The sequence below is a fragment of the Mercenaria mercenaria genome, chromosome 14 (assembly GCF_021730395.1).
Source record: "Mercenaria mercenaria strain notata chromosome 14, MADL_Memer_1, whole genome shotgun sequence".
NCBI lineage: Eukaryota > Metazoa > Mollusca > Bivalvia > Venerida > Veneridae > Mercenaria > Mercenaria mercenaria.
In genome coordinates, this window is record NC_069374.1 from 49986051 (window position 1) to 50000233 (window position 14183).

At 36.1% G+C, this 14183-nt stretch overlaps 2 protein-coding genes across 2 annotated transcripts in view; both read left to right on the top strand.

Annotated features, from left to right (window-relative positions):
* Positions 1–11338, top strand: part of LOC128548182 (uncharacterized) — a 44743-nt gene extending 33405 nt beyond the window's left edge. The window contains exons 3-4 of the mRNA XM_053522618.1: positions 5552–5663; positions 11018–11338. Coding sequence (XP_053378593.1) covers positions 5552–5663; positions 11018–11188 — 283 coding nt within the window. The 3' untranslated portion in view covers positions 11189–11338. The remainder of the gene's footprint in view (positions 1–5551; positions 5664–11017) is intronic.
* Positions 11339–13789: 2451 nt separating this feature from the next.
* Positions 13790–14183, top strand: part of LOC123527060 (uncharacterized) — a 39035-nt gene continuing 38641 nt past the window's right edge. Inside the window, exon 1 of the mRNA XM_053522619.1 lies at positions 13790–13801. Coding sequence (XP_053378594.1) covers positions 13790–13801 — 12 coding nt within the window. The remainder of the gene's footprint in view (positions 13802–14183) is intronic.

Consider the following 14183-nt stretch of genomic DNA (forward strand, 5'->3'; position numbering starts at 1 on the left):
CACCTGACCTTAGTTTGACCTTGACATCATTTTGGACTTAGGTTGCTTTATATGGGCCATCTCTTGGTTAACCAAATGGGACCGTTTCATCTAGCATCAATATCGCGTACAAGAATGAATTGATACTAATACAGATGTAACCTGTGACCATTCCTAATCTTCAAACATCACCTGACCTTAGTTTGACCTTGACCTCGTTTTGGACTGAGGTTGCTTTTTACGTGTTTATTGAATGCAGCTACTTGTTCTAGATCAATTACCAACCTCACTGGATCAAGTCCCATAACTCTGACATGTATTTTGGGCAAATTATGCCCCCTTTTGGACTTAGAAAATCCTGGTTAAAGTTTTACATGCAAGTTACTACTAGTATCTCCAAAACTAATGCAGATATTGATTTGAAACTTCACATTGTGTCTCTGGGGTTATAAAACAGATTTCATCAAGTTCCATAACTCTGACATGCATTTTGGTCAAATTATGTCCCCTTTTGAACATAAAACTTCTGGTTAATTTAGTTTTGCATGCAAGTTACTATCTCTAAAACTAATGCAGATACTGGATTGAAACTCAGTAGATATTTTAACCTTTAGGGTAACATTTTCCTGCTTCTGGGACAATAATTCGAATAGTCGAGCATTGGCTGTCTTATGGACGGCTCTTGTTGTACTGAAATTTTACTTTGTCTGGACAGTCATTGACTTTAAAACCAGTGAAGGGAATACATTTAAACTTAATATAATGATAGATAGCAATGAGAAGAAGTGAATAGCTTGACAACTGTAATTCTGTTTTGAGTTACTTTTTAGCTCGACTATTCGAAGAATAAGTAGAGCTATCCTACTGGCCACAGCGTCGGCGTCGGTGTCTGCGTCGGCGTCACACCTTGGTTAAGTTTTTCGTACCAGTCCACATTTTGACAAAGTCTTTTGAGATAAAGGTTTGAAACTTTCAACACTTGTTTACCACCACCATGGCCAGTTATAGGCAAGAGTACATAACTCCATCAAGTATTTTGGCTGAATTATGGCCCCTTTTGACTTAGAAATCATGGTTTAGTTTTTCATACCAGTTCATATTTTGACAAAGTCTTTTAAGATAAAGCTTTGAAACTTTCAACACTTGTTTACCATCACCATGGCCAGTTATAGGCAAGAGTACATAACTCCATCAAGGATTTTGGCTGAATTATGCCCCTTTCGACTTAGAAATCTTGGTTAAGTTTTTCGTACCAGTTCATATTTTGACAAAGTCTTTTGAGATAAAGCTTTGAAACTTTCAACACTTGTTTACCATCACCATGTCCAGTTATAGGCAAGAGCACATAACTTCATCAAGGATTTTGGCTGAATTTTGGCCCTTTTTGACTTAGAAATCTTGGTTAATATTTCGTACCAGTTCATATTTTGACAAAGTCTTTTGAGATAAAGCTTTGAAACTTTCAACACCTGTTAACCATCATCATATCCAGTTATAGGCAGGAGTACATAACTCCATCATGGATTTTGGCTGAATTATGGCTCTTTTTGACTTAGAAATCTGGGTTAATATTTCGTACCAGTTCATATTTTGACAAAGTCTTTTGAGATAAAGCTTTGAAACTTTCAACACCTGTTTACCATCATCATATCCAGTTATAGGCAAGAGTACATAACTCCATCAAGGATTTTGGCTGAATTATGGCCCTTTTTGACTTAGAAATCTTGGTTAAGTTTTCCGTACCAGTTCACATTTTTAGCTCACCTGTCACATAGTGACAAGGTGAGCTTTTGTGATCCCCCTTCGTTCGTCGTCCGTCCGTGCGTGCGTCCGTGAACAATTTCTTGTCTGCACGATAGTGGTTTCATTTATGATTTTATTTTAACCAAACTTGCACACAACTTGTATCACCATAAGATCTCGGTTCCTTTCTTGAACTGGCCAGATCCCATTATGGGTTCCAGAGTTATGGCCCCTGAAAGGGCCAAAATCAGCTATTTTGACCTTGTCTGCACAATAGCAGCTTTATTTATGATTTGATTTTTACCAAACTGGCACACAACTTGTATCACCATAAGATCTTGGTTCCTTTCTTGAACTGGCCAGATTCCATTATGGGTTCCAGAGTTATGGCCCCTGAAAGGACCAGAATTAGCTATTTTGCCCTTGTCTGCACAATAGCAGCTTCATTTATGATTTGAATTTAATCAAACTTGCACAAAACTTGTGTTGCCATAAGGTCTCAGTTCCTTTGTTGAACCGGCCAGATCCCCTAATGGGTTCCGGAGTTATGGCCACTGAAAGGGCCAAAATTAGCTATTTTGACCTTGTCTGCACAATAGCAACTTCATTTATGATTTGATTTTAACCAAACTTGCACACAACTTGTATCACCACAAGATCTTGGTTCCTTTTTTAAACTGGCCAGATTCCTTCATGGGTTCCAGAGTTATGACCCCTTAAATGTCCAAAATTGGCTATTTTGGCTTTTGCAGCCATATAGACACTTCATTTATGGTTTTATTTGAAACAAACTTCCAAAATATCTTCAACAACAACAATAAATCTTGGATTCCATGACAGATCGGATCCAATCGTAGTTTCCAGAGTTATTTTATATCTGATTACCACACCTGATTGTAGTCAAAATGGATTTATATCAGTAAGTACTTACAGGACTTATTTGAAATTTCATTATTGTCAGTAGTTGGACCGAGCCAATCAAGGTAGATAACTATGGACTGATTTTATGTCAAATTACCTCCCTTTATTTCAAATTAAAATGGGTATATCTCTGTAACTAATGAAGATACTGATCTGAAATTTCATTTATGTCAACAGATTTATTTGGCAGATCCTTCTTTTGTTAACTTACAATAATTTTCTTTTGAATTACTTCCCTTTTACATTACTATAAATAGCCTATTTTAGTAACTTTTTTATTATTGGCCATAGGGAAAAACCGAGACCACTTTTCTGTGGTACAACATGGATGGTACCTCCAATTTTTAGGTGTATTTTGACATATCTGTACCTTGTAAGAATTTTGTTTTTATGCCCCCGAAGGGAGGCATATAGTTTTTGAACCGTCTGTCTGTCTGTCGGTCTGTCAGTCTGTCGGTCTGTCGGTCTGTCCGCATTTTTCGTGTCCGGTCCATATCTTTGTCATCGATGGATGGATTTTCAAATAACTTGGCATGAATGTGTACCACAGTAAGACGACGTGTCCTGCGCAAGACCAAGGTCCGTAGCTCAAAGGTCAAGGTCACACTTAGACATTAAAGGATAGTGCATTGATGGGCGTGTCCGGTCCATATCTTTGTCATCGATGGATGGATTTTCAAATAACTTGGCATGAATGTGTACCACAGTAAGACGTGTCGTGCGCAAGACCCAGGTCCGTAGCTCAAAGGTCAAGGTCACACTTAGACAATAAAGGATAGTGCATTGATGGGCGTGTCCGGTCCATATCTTTGTCATCGATGGATGGATTTTCAAATAACTTGGCATGAATGTGTACCACAGTAAGACGACGTGTCGCGTGCAAGACCCAGATCCGTAGCTCAAAGGTCAAGGTCACACTTAGACGTTAAAGGTCATTTTTCATGATAGTGCATTGATGGGCGTGTCCGGTCCATATCTTTGTCATTCATGCATGGATTTTAAAATAACTACGCATGAATGTGTGACACAGTAAGACGACGTGTCGCGCGCAAGACCCGGCTCCGATGGTCAAAGGTCCTAAACTCTAACATCGGCCATAACTATTCATTTAAAGTGCCATCAAATCAAAGAAAAACATTGTGTATGCGATAGACGTTGTATTTTTCAATTGATCTTCATGTATTTTGGTCAGAATGATTACCTTGATGAAATCTAGGCCGAGTTCGAAAAGGGGTTATCTGGGGTCAAAAACTAGGTCACTAGGTCAAATCAAAGAAAAACCTTGTGTATGCGATTGAGGCTGATTTTTATGCCCCCGAAGGGAGGCATATTAGTTTTCAACTGTTCGTTCGTTCGTTCGTTCGTTCGTTCGTTAGTTAGTTAGTTCGTTAGTCACAACGTTAACTTTTTGCATGAAGGCACTTTACTCGCGAACCACTGCACCCAGGACCTTCAAACTTCACATGCTGATAGTACTTTTTGAGTATACCACCCCTACTGACTTTGGGGTCACCAGGTCAAAGGTCAAGGTCACAGGGGCCAACGTTAACTTTTTGCATGAAGGCACTTTACTCGCGAACCATTGCACCCAGGACCTTCAAACTTCACATGCTGATAGTACTTATTGAGTACACCACCCCTAATGACTTTGGGGTCACCAGATCAAAGGTCAAGGTCACAGGGGCCAACGTTAACTTTTTGCATGAAGGCACTTTACTCGCGAACCACTGCACCCAGGACCTTCAAACTTCACATGCTGATAGTACTTATTGAGTACATCACTCCTACTGACTTTGGGGTCACCAGGTCAAAGGTCAAGGTCACAGGGGCAAACATTAACTTTTTGCATGAAGGCACTTTACTTGCGAACCACTTCACCCAGGACCTTCAAACTTTACATGCTGATAATACATTATGAGTACACCAACCCTACTGACTTTGGGGTGACCAGGTCAAAGGTAAGGTCACAGGGGCCAACATTAACGGGGGCATGTGTCATCCTATGGAGACAGCTCTTGTTCTTTTTGGTTAAATTTCTTTCCTTTGTTGTTCCTGTCCTTTGGACTTAGATATTTTTTCCGAGGACCTTCTTGTCCTTAAGTGCAATGATAACAGGTGAGCGATATAGGGCCATCATGGCCCTCTTGTTTGTAAAGTGTTTGACATATGGCTTTGAAACTTTTATCGCTTGTTTAGTATAAAAGTCTCTATCTGTGTGAAAGAGTACATAACTCTGTCATCTATTTTGGCTGAATTATGGCCCTTTTTGGACTTTGAAATTGGTTCTGTTTTCATACAAGTCCACGTTTTGTCAAAACTATTTGACATATGGCTTTTAAACTTTGAACACTTGTTTATCATTATGATTTCCATCTGTAGGCAAGAGTACTTAACTATTTTGACTGAATTATGGCCCTTTTTGGACTTTGAAATTGGTTCATACATTGCCATTTAGTGCAAGACTTATCGAAATCAAAGAAATACAGGAACATTGTTTGTCTAATCTATTTATTTCTTGTCTGAATATCTGTGGAAATATTTTGACCCCATTCTTCAATCAATTCTTCGAATAGTCAAGCGCGCTGTCATCAGACAGCTCTTGTTTATATTATTTACCCCTTTTGTTCTTTTTTTGTAAAATTTTGCTTTGACTATATTGTTTTGACTGCTGAAGGGAATGAAATGAAATTTAATGTAAGTGACAGATGTCAAAAGAAGAATGTGAACAAGGCATAGCACAAAAACAAACAATTTATCCTACAGCTTCCTTATTGTACAGAATCTGCAGACAGAACGTTTTCAATCTCAGATACTTTCGGATAGGACCAGCTTTGCTCTATTTCACTATAAAACACAGTTGCAGGGAAAAATATGACTATTTGTGACACTGCTCTTGTATTTTGTGTAGGTCAATGAATGGAAAGATGACATATGTCAGACTAGTTTGTGACAGAGAGAGAATTCTACCACAAGATGCCAACTTCACTATACTGAAGGATATGAAAGGTCTGGGGAAAGTGGTATGTATCTACAACTAAATGTAATACTAGAATAGATCATTCGATAAAAAAGTAGTATTTATTTACAGATGATTATAGGGGCCTCCGTGGCTGAGTGGTTAAGATCACTCAGACTACAAATCACTTGCCCCTCATTGATGTGGGTTTGAAGCTCAATCAGGGTGTCAGATTCTTCATGTGAGTAAGCCATCCAGCTCGCTTGTGGAAGGTCGGTGGTTCTACCCAGGTGCTCGCTCGTGATGAAATACCGGTAATGCACTGAGGGGCACCTGGGGTCTTCTTCCACCATCGAAGTTGGAAATGTAAAACACAACAAAAACAAAAAATAAAAACAGATGATTATCCTTCATAGATAAAATACCTGTACCCCCTGTAAGTGTTGTGAGTGGCTGCCTTTTTTTGTAAAGGGACCTGGAACATTTTTATCATAAAAATGGCATGCACCCTTATCTAAGTTTTGTATGATATAAATAATTGAGAAATGAAAAAATGTTTGCTTTAGAGCTAGGAGGACTCTGCTTTTTGGTTATATATAGCTGAAGTTTGCACGAAAATTGTGAAATTATTGATTTAAATAATTTAATTTCAAAAGGCATCTCTTTGGCCAAAATATTTACAACATGGTGGTTTAAATTTGTGGATTTCAGTGTTTTAACATAACATGAATGGAAATTTAAGGTGAAATCATTTAATTGTGTGGGCATGAAGTTTTCATAGTGATATGACTTTGTGGATTTGAACTTTTGTTCATAACATTTATGGGAATTTCACTTGTTAGTTGGTATTTTATTACATGGATTGACTCAACCATGAAATCCATGAAATTTTCCTCCCATGAATATTAACCTTTAACCTGCTAAATTTCTAAAATGGACTGGTCCATCATCCAATTTGGACAATACAATTTAGTATTTGAAGAGGGGTTCACTGAAAATTTATTAACTGAATAGCGACCAGTGCAGACCAAGATCAGCCTGCACGGAATTTTGGTTTGACGGAGATCATCTAATGGCAGACATAAATGTTAAAAAAATTTTAAGCTCAAATCCTTTCTGTAGGATATTTCTCTCATGAATGACATATGCAAAAGGATATTGAAATCCATCAAGTTTGAAATGACAAGAAATTAACACTAATGCTAGATTAATGGAGTTTTTGAATTAATTGCTACTTTGCATCATCATAGGAACACTTCAGCAGTTTGCACTTTAGAATCTGCAGAAATTTATTAGTAGCATATCCATTAACTTAAAGCAAAGTCGAATGTCATTGATAGATTGTAGCGCGTGAGCATTACCAGAACACATGAGCACTGCCTGAGCATGCAAACTCTACATAAGCATGCAAAGTACCAGAGCATGCAAACTCTACCTGAGCAGGCAAACTTTACCTGAGCATGCAAACCCTACCTAAACATGTATTTTACTTTACCTGAGCATGCAAACTTGACATGAGTATGCAAACTCTACCTGAACATGCAAACATGACATGAGCATGCAAACTTGACATGAGCATGCAAACTCTACCTGAACATGCAAAGTATCTAAGCATGCAAACTTGACATGAACATGTAAACTTTACTTGAGCAGGCAAACTTTTCCTGAGCATGCAAGCATGACCTGAGCATGCATATATTACCTGAGCATGCAAACTTTACCTGAGCATACAACTTGACATGAGCATGCAAACTTAACCTGAGCATCCAAACATTACTTGAGCATGCAAACTTTACCTTAGCATGTAAACTTTACCTGCACATGTGAAGTACCTGAGCATGCAAACTTGACATGAACATGCAAACTTTACCTGAACATACAAACTTGACATGAGCATGCAAACTTAACCTGAGTATGCAAACATTACTTGAGCATGCAAACATTACCTTAGCATGCAAACTTTACCTGAGCATGCAAACTTTATCTGAGCATGCAAACATTACTTGAGCATGCAAACATTACCTGAATATGCAAACTCTACCTGAGCATGCAAACTCTACCTGAACATGCAAACTCTACCTGAACATGCAAACTATTACCCAAGTACACATACTGATACTGATACTGATTAGCTTAAATGGTGGATGTAAATTATCTATTTGTCCATCTTCCACTCCTGATGTTTTTACAGTCTCAGTCCTTGAGCAAGTTTAACCATATTGGTTCAAAATATTGAAGTGACTGGTATTCCCAAATTGCATCTCTGTGACTTTGCCTTGAACTTGTGATAGAGAAAGAAAAGTATGTATAATTAGTAATCACTACTTCCAGTAAATTTTGTATGTTTTATAAAGCTTCAGTATTCACTTGATTTTTAGCTCGACTATACGAAGTATGGAGAGCTGTCCTACTCAACCCGGTGTTGGCATCGGCGTCCTTCTGTGTCCGCATTTTGGTTAAAGTTTTGATGCACTTTCACTTTATCTCTGTAATTACTTGATGGATTTGTTTCAGACTTAAAATAACTACTGTAAAATCATTTAATTTTGTGGACATGAAATTTCGTGGTTTTGGTCAAAACCGCAATTTTGTGGGGATATGAATTCGTGGATTTCAACTTTTGAACATAAAATTAATGGGAATTTTACTTGTTCGTTAGGATTAAATTTCATGGATTAACTCAACAACAAAATCCATGAAAATTAGTCCCCCACAAATACTAATAATTTCACAGTATTCCTCATCATCAGCCACATCATATGGCACAAGGGGCATAACTCTCACACCAATATTTCATGATTTATCTCCCTGTTTTGATGCACTTTCACTCTATCTCAGTTATTATTATTAGTAAATGGATTTGATTCAAACTTGAAATAGTTGTTCAACCTTATCATCCACATCATATGACACAAGATCCATAACTCTTGTACCAATATTTTATGAATTATGCCCCCCCCCCCCTTTTACTTAGACTTTCAGGTTAATTTTGATGCATTTTCACTATAATCTCAGTTATTACTAAATGTATTTGATTCAAACTTGAAGTTGTTATTCCACATCATCACCCACATCATATGATACAAGGTGCAAAAATCACTCTTGAACCTATGTTTCATGAATTATCCCCCTTTTTGCTTAGAATTATACTTATTTAATGTTATTTATCTCCCTTATTACTTAATACTTTTGACATAAGACTCAAGCTATTGTCCAATATCTTCATTCTTATTTGGAGTCATTAAACACTTAAGTGACAGCTCCAGCTTCCTCAGATGTGCCCAGTTTCACTATCCAGCATTGAAATACTGCCGAGCATGCTGTCTCCTGTTACAGCTGTTGTTGTAGTACATGGGTAGTGCAAAATGGTCGATGTTAAACTGAAAGCTCAATAAATTTAAGAAAGGCTGCCAAAACTTCCTCAATTTTCCATCAAAAATTTGGATAAGCAAGCCTATATAGCTGAACACATGTTGTACCCCTCTTCCTACAACAGTCAGGGTTAAAAATGTAGGAAGATTGGTGCAACATGTCTTCAGCTAAAAACCGGTCAGATATCAATTAGAGTTATTGTTTATTTAATGTTTTTATTTTGAATTATTTTATATCAAAACCAATGTATTGTCAAAATTAAACTTAAGAAAGACAGCTGACTAATAAACAATAGATACACTAGGTATGATATAATTATGTACAGCAATGTTTATGCTACCAGTAGCAGCTACAAGGCAATATTATAGGTTTTCTAGATGAATGATTTTACACCATCACTTCCATTTAATCAGATGTGAATAACTACCTTAAATCCTAGGAAGTTCTGTAGAGTGCCTATTATTTATAGATTATAAATTGCATTAGATTTGTATGGATCTGCTGTGCCAATATTACTTCACTTAAGGAGTTGTATAATTATTTTGTATAATTATTACAATAATTGTACCAGGTCCTGTCAATGATCATACTGTTTATTGGACCATAATTATGGTGTTCACGATGATGTTCATGTTGTATTGAATAAAGAATGAGGTATATGAAATATGAACAATTCTAACACGATCCGCAGCAATTGCTATATAAACATATATCGAAATCGCCTATACATGAATCTACGATAAAATATGGTTGGCTGTTACATTTCACCCCCCTATGATTGTAACATAAGAGATTCTACTTCATTTCCATTACATAGGAATTATTTCAGGGCCAAACGGTTGAAAACAGCATTTCAAAAACATAAATATAGTAAAAAGTCATACTGACTTACATGTATATGTAGGTCCGTAAAACACATTCTGATCTCTACGAGCGAATTCAATTAGCTTAATTATGATTCAGCGGTGACGTCATAAATATATGACATAAAGTATGACGTCATAATGATGTGACGTCATATAAAAGTTAAGCTAGTCACTCGTAACACAGGGTCAACTCGCCTATTTTGATGATTGTGTTCATAATTAGTTTGCGAGCTGTTAGATTACTAATTTATAAATACTTCTCAAAATTCTGATAAAAAAGAAACAAATATCTATACGTTCCATTGGCTGTGCAACACTTTCTAACCATAGGGGGTAAATTGTAACAGCATATGACCCGAATGACGTATTACGCTGAAAATGTAGTACTGTAAAATGTGAATTATTTGCGTTGTTAGAATCGAAATAATAAATATGTTCCAATAATTTTATCGCACTTGTGATTTAATTATTACGCATCCAAACTCCTGCCCATATTTTATTAACTGATAAAATATAGGAACAGATTTATTATTTCTTAATTTATAATACTGATGTTTAAATTGTCTCATTCCAACTTTTTTACTTGGCTGTTTAAAGGATATTTTTAATAGAGCTATTGCACTCACCAATGCATTGATGTTGGCTTCAGCATCCCAATTTGGTTAGGTTTTATATGTAAGCTGGTGTTTCAGTATCCTCTAATGGGAATTGAATGAAACACTGCATACTTGTTCATTGTGATGATATGACTTGCAATTCACAGGTTCCTTAGTTTTTGACTGAGTAATGCCCTCATTTTGACAGTACTTCCGGTTATGTTTTGTATGTAAGCTGGTACCTCAGTATTGACTTAAGACTCCCAAGATGGTACCTCAGTTTGACTTAAATTAAGCCTCCCACACTTGTTCAATGTGATGATCTTACATGCAGTGTACCTGTTCCATAACTCTATATTTTATATTTACAAAGTGATGCAAGTTTTTCAAATTTTATGTTTATTTGAGCCGCACCATGAGAAAACCAACATAGTGGCTTTGCAACCAGCATGGATTCAGACCAGCCTGCGCATCCGCGCAGTCTGGTCAGGATCCATGCTGTTCGCTAACGGTTTCTCTAATTGCAATAGGCTTTAGAAATTTAGCAGGGTTAGGATTAATGATGTAAGTGATGTGTATTTCAGTATGGAGAACTTCACCATGTCAGTTGTTGCCCCGATGGTTATCTACAGGTACAGAATACAGACCAAGATGGACAACCGGTGAAGCAGACCCACACAGAAGGACAACTTACAATTAATGGAACAGATAATCTGTCAAACAGTACTGATTCTGGTGAGAAATCAGTTTTATGAATGTTGACTCTGTGGTCAGCTCAGGTTTAGGTCGAAGTGACTTAGCTTACTTGTATCTGTGTGGAAGCCCATTGCTGATCAGCATGTTTAGGCAGCCCTGCTCATTTGACTTAACAGAATGGTTTATGTTCTGATATTTGAAAGTTTCCATCTCTGTAAGCCATGCCAATATCTGTATTTTATTGTGTAGACTTCCCTATTTTTCCAAACCACCTATATGTAATTGTGCCTGTCTGAAAGTACAAAAGTTAATTGATTTGTCTTCTTCATCCATGCAGTCTGATCATGATCTGCACAGTTTGCCATTCAGTTTCATTCTGGTATTCATCCCTTTAAACAGTCAATGATACTGTCCAAGATGAAAGATGGACAATTTCATTATAGAAATTTAGTATGGTAAGGGTTGAAAATTTAATCTTTCAAGGATCCCCATGCAAAAACAGGGCCTTTGCAGAATATATTTTTTATTTTTGCCAAATATTTGCCATAACCTTTGCAGAACAGTTGCAGCATATGATTGCTGAATATATTCCACAGACGAGTAGAAATGGAACGAAACGTGCAACTATTCTGCAAAGCTTTGCAAATACATGTATACACTACTCATAAATGAATAATGAAATAAAGTGCAATAGTAAATATATATCAGGTATTTTCTAGTTACGATCAGCGTGTTTTATGCGTTGACTAATATTTTGTCTTTTTTCATTTAAAAACAGATTTTTTTTCTATTTCTAGTTGATATATGAAATACGAAGAAATACTTAAATAATACTCTATGATAAATATATCAGAAATCCTTTCCGATGTTCAGTGCTTTTCGATAAGAGTGTTTTATACGCTAGTGTATAATTATGTTATATGTTATTCATTTAAAAATGAAGAAAGAAACTTTTTTAAATTCATTTTCTGTTTCAATTATTATGTGAAATATGAGGTAATAATTACATCAATTACAAAACAAACATGGCAGACCAATTTAGAACATTTCATGCACCGAATCATATAATTGTCATTTATTCATAAAATAAACTGTAAGATCGATATTTCTTCTTTCATAATTCGTTTTCTTTTTATATTAATATCAAGACCTATCCAGTATCTCATTATACCGGATGTAAAAAGTATACATTTTCGTCATTTCAAGGTAGAATAAATTGCAGCTTATTGTTTTTGGTGATCGATCCACTAATTGGGAACGCCTACTGTACTTTTGATTGGCTGAATGATTCTTGATTAACGCTTCTTGTTTAAATACCATTTTACTTATTAGGAACGCCCACCAAGCTTTTGATTGGCTGATCGTTTCTCGATTAACGCTTATCGTTTCGATATAATTTGATTGGACTTTCACTGAGATAACCGGGAAACGAGAAACGTTGCAGAAGCGTTTCAACAGCGTTTACAAACGAGATTACACGGACGTTTATCGCGAGCGCCACTGTAACCTGTCCAAGATTTTATAGAGTTACAAATTCTGACCAATTTTAATTAAGACTTGACCAAACATATGGCCTCTTGTGTGTAAAGAAGCACTTTATTTTCATTTTGCATAATGACCCAGCATTGATGCCTAATTACCCAGTTTAAAACTCATCGAAAATTTCATAAAAACAAACATTCTGACAAATCGAAAATTAAAGCAAAAAGTGGCCTCTACAGTGTAAACACGTTTTTAAGCTTTCGACCTAGGGACCAAGTTTTGTTTCTAAAATGACCAAGATTAAAAACTTTTCAATACTGATAACAAACAATCTGACTAAATTTAATAAAGACTGAATAAAAATGTGTCCCCTAGAAAGTAAACAATCTTTTCTGTGGTTTGACCTGGTCATCTAAATATGGACCTAATGTACCAAGATAAAAAAAGATTTTATAGAGACAAATATTTTGAACAAGTTTCATGCACATCAAATGAACAAAATTTTGAGCTAGTTTTTTATACTATACAACGCAGTTTTTAACTTTGCATAGGAATCATCAAGATAAGAATTCTGACTAAGTTTAAAGAAAGTGACATAAATATGATCTCTAGGATGTCAACTAGATTTTGCTATGATTTGACCTGATGACCTAGTTTTTGACACCAAATGACCCAGTTTAGAACTGGGTGTAGAGTTTATAGGGTAAGCATTCGGTACAAGTTTATATCAAACCAAAGCTGAAATGAAACCTCTATATGTGGATGAAGGGTAAAAAAAGCTCTTTGAAGGGGCCATAACACTGGAACCTCTGATGGGATCTTCAAAGTTTTCGAAAAGAACCGTGAAATTATACCATATTGAGGGACATGATTGGATTTGGCTAGAGTCCAACAATAACCGAGATATTATGCCAATACAAGTTGTATGCAAGTTTAATAAAAATTGATTGGAAAATGTGGTCTCTATCGTGTTCACAAGCGAAACTAACAAACAAAATGGCCCTTTAAGGGGCTATATCATTGCAACACATTGATGGGATATATGTTCAGTTTCCGAAAGAAACCTAGGTATTTTACAAATTGTGTTCAAGTCTGTTTAAAATTGATCTCTGTTTAGTTCACAAGAAATTGTGAACAGACGACAGACCGACACTATGAGACAGATGAGCTAAGAACGCATGACTGTTAATGTAACCATCATTATTGTAGCAAAAGGATAATAAATGATATTCTGGAATCAGAACCTTAATATTGTATTTATGTTATATATCATAGTTAATAAAATATCACAAATGTGCATGATAATAACAGGTAAATCTTTCTCAACAGTTACATACCCTACGAAAATACTGTCATTCTTTAAACACATTTGCCGCGTAGGTGTATAATCTTTTGTAAAATCTGACATATAGTACGGAACATTACTCAGTCAACATGGAAAATGATTCAAAATACGATATATATTCCACCTCTTCGTACAAGCTTTGTCTCAGTGAACGTTTTCCACTGAATTCGCACATGCATTGTATCTGCATAATATTTCTTCTTTATGAATATGAATTACTAATTAGA